The 15,261-nt window shown below is 42.9% G+C and overlaps 1 protein-coding gene across 1 annotated transcript in view; it reads left to right on the plus strand.

Annotated features, from left to right (window-relative positions):
- LOC104835196 (multiple epidermal growth factor-like domains protein 6) overlaps window positions 1–15,261 on the plus strand; it is a 188,519-nt gene that overhangs the window by 155,015 nt on the left and 18,243 nt on the right. Inside the window, 3 exon segments of the mRNA XM_010573084.1 lie at window positions 2,999–3,127; window positions 9,362–9,490; window positions 14,210–14,338. Coding sequence (XP_010571386.1) covers window positions 2,999–3,127; window positions 9,362–9,490; window positions 14,210–14,338 — 387 coding nt within the window.

Here is a 15,261-nt window from a genome sequence, read left to right on the forward strand (position 1 = left end):
AAGAAGACCTCCAGGCCGTACCGCCTCCGGTCTGCCCAGCGCGTTGCAGGGCTCTTGGGTTCCATCGGGGTTAGGTAGTTTCCCTAATTTGGATTCCAGAAAAGTTATTGTCAGACTTGTTTTGGACTCCACAGCTATTTTTAATGTTGAGACCTCATGTGAGTGATAGGATTGATGTATATTTGGCTTGTGGCATAGAAGTTTCCATATCGGTTTTATTTATCCAGTTTTAGGTCTGCGCTTTTTCTTCATAAATCTTGTTTTAAGGCCAAGCATGTAAAATGCTTTACATGTACATAACAGAAGAAAAATCAGGAAGATTTAGGGTCCTTTATTTGTTAACAACAAAAATGCGCAATGGTCTTACCAGAGGGCCACGACCTCCACTAATCTGTCTCAAACAGAGGTCAACAGCAGATGCCTTAAGAGGATAAAAATGGTCATATATGTAATTCCTGATATGTTTCCCCAAGTTTCATCAATTTGTCACTTAGGAGCTTCTTGAGACAGAAGCAATATCTCTATATTTAATACAAATTGATTTTTTCCAATTAATGTGCTTATTTCCTTTTTGATTCCATGCAAACATTTGGTATCCACTTCATCTTGTGACAATAAGTTGTGTAGTTAGGCTGCTATTAGTAGTAATAGTAGTAGTAGTATTAATGTTGTAAAATAAAATAAATCCTTTATCTATTAGTTTAACAATCTTAAAGTAGCACAGATGTAGCTACCAGAGGCTCAGAAGTGTAGGCAGAATTAACTGGTGGTGTCACACAGAAATGTCAAAACAATTAATCTGGAATGGTGACCTAAGACGAAAACCTTGGAAAGTTGATCTTAGGGCTCTTGTTGCTGTTGGCACAGAGGGAATGGAAGGGCAGTTAGTGGGAAGACCAGCTCCCAGAGAAAGAGCTGCCAGCTCCACTTCTCTTTTGCTCTTGACGTCTCTCAAAACAGCACCTCTGCAGACAGAAAGTAGCCAAATAGCTGGTTGTCATCTTCTCTGGCAAGGTAATCAGTGAAGCCATTGCCACCAGCAAAACATCTGGCAACCCCTAATGTTCTGTTTATGGGTTTTCCATTTTATTCAGTCTGCTTTTTACCCCACTTGAATTGTGTGTGTGTGTGTGTGTATACATATATAAATATACATATAAAAAATGCATATATATATGTGTGTGTGTGTGTGCAAGATTATGAAAGCCATAATTCTTCCCCAAACTTTTCATGCTGCCTTGGATGTGAGATCTGTGCTATCCCTGGAGAGCTCCTCTGTTCCCGAGGCATCTCTAGCCTCTTGAGGCAGGTCGGGCTCTTTCCCTTTGCGGATTTGCAGGCAGCTCCGGTTCTCTGGCTGGGTGGCTGTATCTCAGCATGCATCGCACCAGCCTGCGCCTGCTCGAGCAGGGGGCAGATTTTCTGTGATGTAGACTGCGAAATCATTTGTGAAGTCTACTGACCCATTGCCATCACCTTGAAAGTCTCAGCCCCAGGCTAAACGCCGTAGGTTTGACGAAAGCTCAGCTGAAAGCCCCCCACCTATTACTGCACTGGAATACTATTTTCCTTGCATAGATTCTCTGGACTCTGACTGAAATTTCAAGTGAAAAGTAAACACTGAGCAGGATTGAGCTTTTAAGGCACAAGTGCATTTCTACGTATTTACTCATTAAACTAGTGTAGGAGGCATGATGCACGATGATCTGCAGCTTTGGGAATAGGAGGCGGTGCAAATAGGATTTTGCACCGGTGCAACCCTGGGACTGAATTTCACCTGTAAGTGCAAAAAATACATTCAAACAACTCCACATTTAAACAAGGGCCCATTTTCTGACACAGGTGATTGAGAGCAAAGAAATACTTAAGGTACCTTGCTATCCTTCTGTCTCCCATTGCAACCTGTAGCCTCTCTAAGAGACCGAGGAGTTGCCTCCACTTAGTAGAGAGTCACTAAGCTGCAGGAGCAACTGAATTCGCACCAGCTCTGAGCACTGCCCACCTATGGTACCAAATAGGCAGCACCAAGCCCACCCCTTTATTCCAGATGTAGAGTTGTCTTTGAGGATCCTCATTGTTTTCTGTTCTCTGTGATTCTTTCCAGATTGCCTGAAAATCACTTTGTTGATGTAAATGCTAAAATCATACAATTTTAAAAGAGATCTGGCAATAATCTGCTAACTCATTTACAGAGGAATTCACAAGGACTTCAAACATGAGTAGAGGCCCTGTAATATTGTGTTTAGCCAAGTATATTTCTATATTTCAGCCTGTCCAAAATACCTAATGTGAATTAGGCAACTGGCCCTATTCTTAATTCATTTTCCTATAATCCTGGAAGAAGTTATTTTCATTCTCAAGTGTTGTTTTCTTTCCTTCGATAGTGAGTACCATGCAAATCTTTTAAAACTCCTTACATTAACTGCTGTGGAAATGTAATTGTTAATCCATCCCCCAGATGTAATGGTTTTGCTTTAATTTTTCAAAGCAGAGCCTGAAAGTAGAGTATGCAGCATTCAGTTTGGAGCTTTCTGAAGGAAGCCACCACACTTCCTATTTTCTCCAGCTTTCTGGGGAAAGAGGATTTGCAGGAAAACAGAGGATAGGGCCTCAAAAGGAGTACAGAAGCTGGGAGCTTTCCCCCTCCTGACTGATGAAGTCCCTGAGATGTGCACGTAAGCAACTCCAGACCAGCGTGCAAAGTGTCATCAAGCAGAACCCGCGAAGTCGCAGGCTTTGCAACTACCAGATGATATTAGTTTTCTGTGCAGAATTCAGTCTTTCAATGCCCTAGAGTTTTTCTAAAATAGACCTTAATAAACACAGTCCAACTTACCTGGACCCCAAGCTGAACGCTTAATCACATCAGTTTTAAGGCGTTACCATTATGCCTCGATTCTTCTTTTGTGAATAGTAAGAATTCCCACGTATTTAAAAATTCCCTGTTGAATCTGCTCCAGAATTAACCCATCATCTGGTTTTGATTCCTCCACTGCAGGATGCCCCGAGGGAAGCTTTGGCCCGAGCTGCGAGTACAGCTGTCAGTGCCAGAACGGAGCTGCCTGCGACCACGTGAGCGGAGCCTGTACTTGCACAGCGGGCTGGACAGGAACCTTTTGTGGAAGAGGTACCGCTGCTCCCTCTGGTCCCTTTTGGGTTTATGCAGATGGTTGGTTTGTTGTTTGGGTTTTTTTTATGCAGAGAGCTGGTTTTACAGTTTACAGTGCCTGATCTAAATAAACCATGGAACTTAACTGGAAGATGATACTGAGGTGCGCACTTCCATCCTAACTCAGCAAAGCGTTTCGCCGGGTGCTTAGTGTTGGACACGTGTTTTAACGTGGTTAAAATTAGATACATGCTTAAGACTCCTGCTATAACACATCTTTATGAAGACTCTCTATTCAAGCAGACTCCTATTATTAGCACACTGAGCAGAAAGATGCTTGTCCTGCCTTACACTTGCTTGTTCCTAGTGCATCTCTGAAACGTTTTAGAGAAAAGCATGGATCTGTGCATCTTCCCAAAGGAACTCTTTAGGAACAGATATAGTTTTAACTTTAATAAATCCAACAGATCATTTTCTATTACCTGATCATTTGGTAAGGTGTTGGAAAGGTTGGACTGGATTCTTCGGAAACATTATTATGAGTCAGTCTGTGGCATCGTCTAACGAGGTTGCTGTCATGCTGCATCATTGTGCAGATCATAAAAAATACACTCTTGAATACAACAGAAACAGCACATAGTCAGTCAGACGTTATGAAAGTTATTTAAGTGTAAATGATTGAATATTCTACAAATGATGATCATTAAACCAGTCACAATTATTTTGCGTGGAAAACGGCTCTATCAGCCAGTTTACAAAGGTAGTGTTACAACTACAACAGAGGGAAGAGACAGCACTCACAGGCAGCTGCTGCCCTCTGATGGGAAGGGAGTTGCTCCACAGCCTTACTGGTTATGTAGGAAAGCACCCCAGTGACTGCAGTTCAGATATTGCTCGTTATTTCCCTCTCATTCTTACCAGGAATGATTATACAAAATAAATACTCTTCTCGGGGTTCTGCTGCAAAGTGTGCCTCATAGTTTATGGTATCTCCCTTATGTCTCTTTTTTAAATTATTTACTGTAACTCTGTTTTCATAAGTCTATCTTTTCTTTTCTTTTTTTTTTCTTTTCTTAATTGGAAAAGCTATATGGTTATCTGTGTTGTGGTATAAATCTGTTCATTCCAGAAGGAATCAAAATGGGGACAAAGAGGCTAAATATCCTTCGCCAAAGTAGGTGTGAGGAATATGGAGAAGCCTGGGTGACGTCTATTGGAAAAAAAAATACAAGTCTCAGCTTCCAAATCAGTCATGTTGGACATTTTTTTCTTTTTAAATTCCTGAAAGAAGATTGTGGAGGGGAGAGTAGAATTTAACGCTTACCATTCATTAAGACCCTGTTTTCTGCAAGTTTTCTCTCAAGCAGGCAGAGTGTTTCCTCTGAGCTGACCTCTGTTACCTTTTCACGTAGAAAGTTTCAGCCAGAATGGTTTGGCTGTTTCCAAAAGATGAAGAGGGAGGAAAACATGTGGGTGGTTTGCCCTTGGTAGAACCTTCTTGGCACCTTTTCTCTGAGGAGCTGTAACACTTCTGTTTTTAGTGACTAGGAGACTGGCAGGGTTTCCTTCTGGCAAGGATGTGCTTTTTGCTGTCCTCTTGGCAATCCACCCACGTCAGCCAAGCTTTGCGCCTTGCAGACAAGAAAGTAGAGATTGAGACCTGGTGCGGCTGAATTGCCTTGGACTTCTCACATACTGCTGATGCTTCATCCCAGGGCTGGGAAGGACTTTTCCATCATCACAGAAATGTTGAAACTGAAACTTTTGCAGCCTTCTAAGTTCAAAGTCCTAGAAGAAGACAGCACCTTATGAAACCTAATATTGATTAATATTAATAATTAATATTAATCTCACCCCTGCACAATAAGCATGTTTGAGCCTGCAGTTGTTGCTTCTGGTATTTTGCGTTGTGGCAGCATGGGATCCAGATTCAAGCTGAAATCACAGAAGTCCCAGGATTTGCCTTTGGGATTTTTGGAATTGGTTTTCTTTTTTCAGGTGGGAACAAAGTACTGCTGTTCCTTTTCCTTCATTTACTACCTTCAGTGTGAAGTAGTAGTTTCCATAATCTCTTATTATTAGCATTGTTAATGTAATCTTAGCCCTTGCTAAGTCTCAACATTGGGCTTTTGTAGTATCTCTCTTTATGGTGAAGTTAACCAGGCTTATCCAGCTTACTCTGCCTCTGTGGATGCGCACTAGCAACTGTAGAAAGCCATTAGAGGATTTATGGCACTTTGGTCAAGCAAGCCTGTATTTGTCAGTCTGAGCAGTCACGTTACCAGCTGACGAGCTGCAGTATCCTGACCAGTAACCAGTGTTCATCCCCTGGCGAGACAGTCAACCTAACAGAAAAGCACCATGCTTGAACATGCCATCGTGTTTGAGGCAGGGGCGATGCTTCAGTCATATTTCAATTTTAACTGAATCAAGGCAAACCTTTCAGTTCCCTGGACTTGAGTATTTTGAAGGTATGACCCAAGACCTTGTATGTGATTCAGTGTTCTCTGAAAAGAGCATGAAGAGTGGGGACAGTGTGGTGGCTCAGAAGATATTTGCAATATTCACTGCAAATTGGTATGTACGTACATATATCGCCTGTCAGTAATACAGATAACAACCACAACCAAAGCCACATCATCATCCACCAGCGCACGACAGTTTCCAAGCCTAAGCAGTAGCAGGAGATACTGTTGCTCCTGGTTGCCGTTTCGTGAGACCTTGCTGTGAATTTTTCAGGGGTTGCCTGAACTTCTGTGCCCTCAGCCACAGGATGCTGCCAAGAGACCTCACACTCTTCAAAGTAGTTTCGTCTGTCCATCAGCGTCTCAGTTCTGCTCTGCTCTGCATCAGCTTCAATCAGCTGTACTTCATCTCCACCTGGTATCATTCAGTCGTCCTGCTACCTCTCCAGTAGTGGTGTGATCACATATAATAACAATGGGTAAGAATAAAGCTATCGAGCCACTTTCTGAAAGAAAATTAGACAATTCTAAAGGTGGTACATGCCCGCTCCATCTTTCAGCTCTGCTCAGTCCGTTGGAAAAATGAACCTTGTGAATCTTGTAACTCTTTCAAAATAGCTGCAAAAGGAGCAGAACTGTTTCAGTTCCAAAGTAGCTAACGCTTGCAAATAAGCCCGGAAACAAAATAATCTACTAAGAAATGTTTGCAGGATATCTGAACAACCTAGGAAAGACTTCCTTTGCATTTTCTTGAAAGCAGCAAGTGATACAACTAGAACACTTGAAGAAACACTGAATGGTTCTTCACAAGGTCTAGTATTACCAAAGGAAAATGAATCGTTTTCTGTGGTTCCTTGAGAGTGATGCTACTAGCAATGCCTCTAAGTATCTTTCCTATCTGAGAGAACAATGTTATGTGCCTGGGGAGAAGGTACCTCAGGCACATGTGGGCTTCTGGCTGTTCCTGAACTGAAGCAGCAATTAGTGCCTCTGCATTCCTGGACTGTGCAAAGGCAGCGATTATAGCAAAAGATGGCTTTCTAAGTCCTTTCTCTATCCTGTTAAAGCATAGATAATGTGAGTAGCATTTTCTCCAGAAAACATGCTTGTCGTGATCACCCACTGCTGCGGGGCTTTGGTTTTAATGCGCTTACAGCTAAGCAGGCAAATACAAAAAACCCAAACCAATCAACCAACCAAAAAAACCCCTACCCCAAACCCAATCTTTCTTGTAATAAACAGCTAAATATATCAACGCTGTCTTCAAATAAATGTTAACATCTGACATGCAGGAAGCCTGGGCCATGGGCTTCTGATGTCAGGCAGCCCAACTACCCACCCAGCCAACCCAAAAGGAATCAAAGCGTGCCTGCGTTCACCAGCCGTGCTCATAGCTCTGTCACAAGCGTGCCGTGCCATGCCGAGCGAGCCGGGTCACCCTCCTCTGCACCGGGATTGCTCTGGTCCTGTTTGGTGGGAAGGCAATTGTTATAATTGGTTTCATTCTGTGAAGTGCTGAGCATCTGCTGCTCCCGCTTTGAAGGTTGCGATTGTTTTCACTGCACCGTAATTCTGTTTAATTTTGTTCCCCGCTGCTCTGGTATGTGTTGTATGACTCAAGGCATGTGTCCAGTTCCAGGATCAGGCCAACAGAAGAATTATCCAGTTCACTGCTTAATCTGACCGAATATCCCAAAATGCCACACAATTATTCCACAAATTGGAGGCAGCAGGAGTCTTGGACTTTTCCTACAGTATGTTCATTAACTGATGCATGAATAACAGCAACATATAGCCCTTGTGAAGTTTGCATTTGAACTGCTGTCTAAATCAGCACTACCGCAGGACAGACTGACTGGGCTTCTCTCTTGGAATTTCAGCAGTTATTCATTATCATAAGATAGCCCAGCAAGATTTCTGTTTTAATAAGCTAAAAGGGAAAAATAAATACTCTGCATATCTAGGAATAGCTGACAACGCTGTGTAGTCCCTGCATTAAACAAAGAAAAACTTTGTCAGCCTTTGAATCACCTAGGGTTAAGTAGAAGTCCTTTCTTGTATGCTGTGCCACACACGCTACCAAAGCATAATAAATAAGGGCATAAAGATTGAAACCACATGCTCATATCTCTTCCTTACAACTTGATAACAGCTCTCTCCCCAGTACGAACCGAACAGAGGCTGACGGATGCGGTACAGTTTTATATTGGTATGAGGCACTTTTCTGTTTTTCTGGGACAGCACGTACTTGGAAAGTGGTGTAAGCCTGAAATCTTTGTTAGGCCGAAGAAGAAGCTGCAGTCTGGACAGGATGAAGGGAAGAACAGCCTTCTGATTTTGAGTAGATGAAACAATCACATGTAGTCACAAGCTGAGCAGGAGCCCTGAGAGTAGAGAAGCCAAAGCAGATGTTGCAGCGTTACACGACGGCTGTCCCTGTCTGAAGGTCCAGGTTTGCCTTATATCTACAGATAGGGAATTTCCCCCCTGTAGCCAAAGCAGACAGCAGTGCTTTCTGCTAGAGGACTGAATTTACATTTGTGGAAGAGGCAGTGCAAGTAGACTGGGACAAAGAGCCTGGGCATGAAGAAGACACAGGGCAAGAAAAGGGACAAAAGAGTCCAAGGGTGGAAGGTGCATATGGAGAATGGTGTTATTCTGACCCGGTAGAGAGCTGTGAAATTAGTGTGGAGGGTCGTTGCGTAGTGTATATGATGATAATCATCATAAGACTCTATTGGGAAACCAGTCATTCTGATTTCATGGTAGAAAAGTGAGGATCGGGTTTTAAATGTAAGTTTATATTGAACAAGGAGGACAAAGAGCTAAGTTTTATTGAATAACTGCTTATTTAATGAGCACCGTCGCTCCCGAGACTGAGTGATTTGGGGGTTCTGTGGAAAGAATGACATACAATTGTGTATCTACAGATTTATTATAATTATACTTGTACTTATATAATCTAAACACACACACATATATATGCAGACAGAGAGGTTAAATTAAGGCTACATAGGCAACATAATTCCTAATTTAATTTTTTTTTTTTTTTTTTTTGTAACTCTGCATAGCAGCCTTAATGTTCTTGTAATGCAGCATTTTGGGTATGATGTGGCCCACTGACAGGCACCAATGGCTTATTTTCACTGCTGTCAGCACTGGTACAGATGTAAATTGAGTCCATGGGGCTGCTCTTCCTTACGTGTCCTAGATGTGTCCTATGTGTCCGTGGGTACCGAGCTCCCTAAGCTCCCCGGAGTTCTTTTGCTGCATTTAATTTGTCTTGGTTTTCTCTCCTCATTCTCTTTGCCAGGTTTTCATTTCAGCACTGAACTACAATGCTATGGCTTATATTCGCTGTTAAAAATGTTTAGAGACAGTAAATGGGAGCATAAGTTTTGCATTTCAAAAGGCAGGAATGGCCCCATAGTCTTGCATTGTGTTGAATTACTTCTTTTTTTCCTCTGTCCATTACAGAAGCACTTGTGTGAATCCAGACCCATTCTCTCTCCTGTTCTATGGCTTTTCAATATTCTTAGCTGTTTTTTTCTAAGCAGAAATCTGTTGCTTGTGTAAAATGGGTCACATTTTTCTGAGATGCATGTAGCAGAATTGTGCAGGCTTAACCCTTGAAGCAACTTTGGCTCTTCAGCATAGTCACAGAGCAGCGTGTGACAAAGCATCCACAAAAAGACGAGCAGCACCCTGTGTTTTCAGATCTCTGAGCTAAAGTTTATACAAAAAAGAAACAGGAACTCTGCTAAAAATGAATCTTTTGCATTTTCAGCTTGTCCAGATGGATTCTTTGGGCTTGACTGCCACCAGGTGTGCAAGTGCAAGAATGCTGCTGGCTGTGACCACGTCCTGGGAACATGCCGCTGCCTCCCCGGCTGGCTGGGAGAGACCTGCGAGCAGCGTACGTACAGGCTACACTCACCATCGCTGTTCACAAACTCTTTCAGCGCTAACACGGGTTTCTTCTGGGAATGTAGGATGACCTACCAGGGTACAATTTTAGATAAGTCACATTCCTTTCCAAAGATGCCAAAAAAGGGGAACCATTTTTGGTAGCTGTGTAAATAATCAACTTTTTTTTTTTTTTTTTAACTGCTGTTGGCACTTGTCAAACATTACAAGCATCAGTTTTTAAATAGCAGAGCTGTCTCCTACCGTATGACGAATCTCTGCTTTTTATTTTTGTGCAACATTAAGAGATGAAATGCTGTATCTCTGGTTTTCGTGTATCTCATCTAATTATCAATTATAAAGTAACAGATTACAATGTGCAAAGTGGAAAAATCAGAGCTGGGACTATTTTGTTATTTGAGCTTGACAAAATAGGTTTTTAACTAATTCTTAGAAAAGTTATTTGTTTTTAAAAACAAGTCAACTTCCTAGATTTCCATAAGTGTGGATTATCCCACAATCTTTAAGCTAATAAGGGGGTTTTTGTATGTTTGTGTGTATGCATATATGAAATTGGCTCCTCTGAGAAATTGTTCACAAAATTTCATGGGAAATTAAATTATTTTCTTTAGCTACACAGCATTATATATGGAGATCACTGAGCGTATTTGCAAAATATAGCAAATAGGGTGGGGTTTTTTTAAGATTTTCAGGTTTTAGCCTCTCAACTTCCTAGTTTCACTTTAGGATGATGTCATGGTCTATACTTGCTTTTGAAAATATGACTGCCGTCTGCAGGACTGTGTTGTAGAGCTGGGGTCCAAGGCAGCTCCACAAGGACCCAACGTTCATCAGTGGTGAACGCTTTCGTAAGACTTCTTTAATCCACAGGTTGCAGATTTCTGCAACAGAAAAATGGTTTAACTTAGAAAATAGAGAGAAATGATACTTGTATTGAAACAATTCTATTCTCCAGCCATACACCATGTTATAATCAGCCCTGTTTGAGTGCTGCGCTTTCTCCTCATAGGTTTCCCTCATTTTCCCCCACCATGCAACAGCCTGTCTTCTGAAAGGGCTTCTCCTGCAAAATCCCCTGCTCTTTTGATTTACAGGAAGTCAATGCTGATGAATCTTTCCATTTTCTAGACAATTCTGCAAACATCACACCGTTGCATTCCTTTTTGTCTCCTCGTGGCCCCCCATAGGAACACTTGGCTTTCCATCTCCCACTGCCTGAAGATGGTGGTGGTAATACTCCCCTGTGGGTGTAGGTTAATGAGCTGACCGTGAAATAATAAATGCAGAGCCAGAGCCATATAGCCATAGCACAGAGCAGAAAAGGTGCTGCTGAACAGGTACAATGTTTGCTTCTTGGTCACAGCCCACTTTTACTGCCCTTCAGCCGAGCCGTGGCGTTAGCAATGTCCCACTCCTTAGGGACTGCATTAGGGATGGGAAGATTTGTTCCTACATATTTCATTAAACTCAATTAAGAAATACAACTCTTTGTCAAGAGCATTCTGCGCCTCTACTTGCATGAGAAAAAAACCCTATTTATTCTCTTACGCAGCAGCCATTAGAGCTTTATGCCGCTTTGATTTATTTCTCACGCTGGTGAAGATGCTAAAGCCTCCAAGGTGTCCTTTGCCTGTAAGTAAAAGAGCAGGGTCACTTAACAGTGCAAAGGGTAATCTCCTTTTCTCTTGGCTAAATGGTGAATCTTCATTTTGATTTTAAGACTGGACCTCAGCCACACCACTCAAAAGCTGCTCGGAGTAATGCCGCCATGGGTTGGAGACGCTAGCTCACCGCTCCCCATCCTTGCTGGGTGTTTTAATATTCACCTTGCCGGTTCCTGGGACTTGCCAGCTCTAGCAGCTGGAAGGACAGCACTCATGTTCAAGTAATCAGATTGCAGGCAATGTGCTGGAGGATATTGAGGAATAATTCTGACATCATGGGATTTGAATTGATCTTAAGCCGGCCATGCAGCGCATTTTATACACTGCTATCTAATTATGGGCAATACGGACAGTAATACCTTTTGTTGAAGCTGCCTAATGCTTTCTATTACATGACCGTGTTTTTCAGTTGCTTGTAAATGAGTTATATTAATCTGGGATGAAATCTGCCAAGCAAGTTCTGCTTCAGCTTAAGTTTGTGTTTGGTGATTTTTTTATGTTGGGGGTTTTTTTGAGTGTCCACCTAAGATATTTCAGGTTTCCAGGAAAGAGGTTTAGGAAAAGTATGTTGCCTTTTTTTTTTTTCTTTCTTTTTTAATAAACTGTTTCATTGAGTGTCGTGATGACTCAGTGATACAGAAGTGAGGACTTGCCATTTGGTATCTCTTTTTGCCAGAGATGTAACCTTCCTTTCTGTATACAAATTCCTCCAAATTTTGCTGTCTCAAAAAAACCCAAAACCAAACAAAAAAACACCTCCAAAAATCTCATGTTGCATATAGTCTGTAGAAGCTGAACACAATTCAGCATCTGCATTTTTTGCCCTGACTTTATTAGTACTAAAAACGCCTGGTTTTGGAGCTGTTGGGGCTCAGCTGGATCTTCGCAGTTTCTTGTGGTAAAAAAGAGACCACACTGGTTTGCAAACTAAATGAGTAGAGAAAGATCGGCTCTGCCAGAGTCTCTGCTCAGGGGCGCTGATAACCAGGGGTTTGACATTTCATGGTGTGGGAGAACTTGACTTTGCAAATTCCCTGTTCTTTTAAAGCTGAAGCTTCATTTGGGGGAGAATAATCCACAGGAGCTGCATGAAATCAAAGCTTCTGGGCACCCTATAGAGTTTGAGTGCCCATCACTTCCCCATGCTCCCTGACACTTTTGATGGCTGTTGACTTCAAGTCTGGAAAAAAATCTCCAGTTTCATGTGTTCCTTGCTCTGCGTGCAAAAAGGGATTTTAAAGATTGCAAACGAATAAATCCTCCTCTTACAGAGGAAAGGCACCGAGAGGAAAATTTTGAAGCCAGAAGAAGTCTAATAATTTAAACCTTTCTATTGCTTCTTGCCTTTGCATTCATCATGAATAAAGGAGAAAAGGCCCAGGGATATTTGTACATTCAGTTATGGAACTTCATAAAATAGCTTCAATATATCACTTGTCATCTTAATCTTCAGAAAAGTACTTTGATAATCAGGATTGTCCTACCAAGAAGCTAAAAACGTTTGTATCCACCCAACAGAAGAATTAAAATTTTCTTCTCCAGAAATTTCTGCTTTCTTACCAGAATTTTCACTGGAAAACTCTCTTGTCTTCTCGGTAAGCATAACAAGAGCTTTGCACACATACTCCAAAAACCTCGCACGGACCACTAAGTAACCAGTCAGGGGACCTGGTTATGAGCTGGTTTTTTCCTTTGGCTTGGTTGTGATATAGTTCTGGTCTGTATTGTGGAAATATTTAGTTCTGCTCCCAAAACCGAGCCAGAGCTCTGTAGGATGGGCTGAACTTTTAACTTGGCAACCAAGCCTCATTTGCAGAACAGACTTTTAACTGTGATGGGACTGAGCTCCTGCACTTTCTTGTGGTTTCAATGTGGACGGGGTCCAAGCGATGACAAAAATGAACACTGTTGAAAAGAAGTCCTGGGAGAAATGGTGTCTGTGAGAACTGTGGGAAGCTGGAAGTCCTCAGATGGGAAGAGAAGAGCTGAGATTGGGTCAGATACCAAGTTTACCCCTGAGGTCAAGATGTCAACTGAGTTAACCCCTGAGGTCAAGATGGTTTCACGCCTCTCTTCGGTCCCCAGGGACGTGTCCTCCCACAACACTGCATCTCGCTCCACACACTGACACCCTCAAAGGCATAGAGGTTCTGGTGAAAAGTCATCGTTTGGGTCTGATCCTGAGATGTCACGTTCAGCGAGTGCAGGACACTCCTCGGGATCAGGGCTTTTTTTGCCTCTCCAATGCATGCCAGCAGTGCTGCAGGGATGAGAGGCTCTGACAGCTACGTGTAAGTGAAGGACAGCCTCTGCAAGGCAGGCGCAAAAAACGTGCAAGGAGGCTATCCATCTTCATTAACTCGTTTTGTGTTTTTGGGGGTGATATCTGAAGAAAACAGGGTAGCAGTACTGACTGTTTTCCACCATTTAAAGCTATCCAAATCTCCAGTGCAATGGAGACTACAGGAATTTTATCACTGCTATTTTTCATAGGCAGCAGCACTGAAAACGGAGCTGCAGCAATTGTACGTTTGTGAGATGGCTGTTAAGTTTCCACCTGGGAGCCAGCTGCTTAACCGAATGCGTTGAAAATATCACCCCTCTCTGACCAAAGAATAAGACTCTGGGTGAGCGAAGGCATCCAGCTGTGAAAAATGAACACTGAAAACAATGAAGTTGTCAGTTCTCTTACCAGGATGCAAATAAATACCCGGGCTGTCAAGCTGGCGGTTCTGCTGGACCATTAGTTTAGCACAAAGACATTCCGCAGGGCAGGGGATGACAGCTGATCCATCACCTGAGCGATCCTGCCCTTCGATAAAAACCTCTTCAGAATGTGCTATGATACATATTTTTAAGCCACATTGTTTAGTGTCGGGCATAGTTAATACATAGACTTAGGCACCCTTATGATGTGAAAAGTGTGTCGTCAGAAGCCAGTTTCAAACTGATTTCCCTGGCGCTGGGTTCTGTCTCAGGTTTACTCAGTGCAATGCCTCCTTTGATGCTTTCTGATGGAGTTTTATGGAATTCTCTCGTTGCAGCCTGCCAGGGGGACAGCTACGGGCCAGGCTGCAGCCACACTTGTCACTGTCACAATGGAGCGCTCTGTCATCACGTAACCGGGACGTGCCTTTGTAGCCCAGGGTGGAAAGGAGCCACCTGCCAAGAAGGTACAGTCGGAAAATCAAACCCTTCACGGAGGATTATAGGAGGGAAAAATAAAACTTCTGCCCAGGGGGCTTCATTGGTATTTTAATTATCAGCTCATTGCCCTGTGTTGTTCATTGGTTTTGTATCCACGCAATGATGGGGATCGGTCCATTAAATAAATCTGTGACACTGTGTTGCAGGGGCCGGGTGTAGGAGCTCGCTGTACGTAGGGCAAGGGGGGCTGAAACAGAGTCATAAACTGGAAACAGAGCTGATTTTGAAGGCTGATTAAGGGAGAAAGGTCCATAAAACTCCCAATTATGACACTGAAATAAAACTCTGTTTCTTTTCTATGGCCTGCTTTACTGTCCCGTGCGCCCGACTGATCCTCGTCATTACCGTACACTGTTCCAGACATAGGCTAAATCCAGAACATGTGAAAGGCATTGGGACTTCCAGCCTTGGCAATTAGACCAATACATGTGACTCGAACACAAGCCCAACTCCAAGGAGCCTTAAGAAAAGAGGCTGGCAAAGAAAAGGCTGCACTGAGGCTTACGTTACACATCCTAATCCCCTGCATCCAAGCTGCTAGAAAAAGTCTGTCCATTCCCATTGCAGAAGGCTCCTTTTTCTGTGCCTCCCCCGTGAGGTACCTGGCTCTGTAAGCAGTGCCACGGAGCTGGGGATGCTGCTGCGGATGCTCCTGGGTGAGCTGGGATTTGGAGTCAGCACCTCCATGCAAGCAGCGGCTGCCCTTCAGTGTACCGAGAGGACAGGTAGGGAAAGGGGATGAAAGCTGGCAGGAGTAAAGGAGTATATAAATTAAGTGGGCCCCCCTTTAAAACCTAATACAAAGAGCTCTTTCCATGAAAGAATAAAAAGTTGAGAAGGCACCAAACTGTTCTTCATGACATGTATGACACGATCTAAAATATTCTGT

The sequence above is a fragment of the Haliaeetus leucocephalus genome, unplaced genomic scaffold, assembly GCF_000737465.1.
Source record: "Haliaeetus leucocephalus isolate CR32 unplaced genomic scaffold, Haliaeetus_leucocephalus-4.0 Scaffold362, whole genome shotgun sequence".
NCBI lineage: Eukaryota > Metazoa > Chordata > Aves > Accipitriformes > Accipitridae > Haliaeetus > Haliaeetus leucocephalus.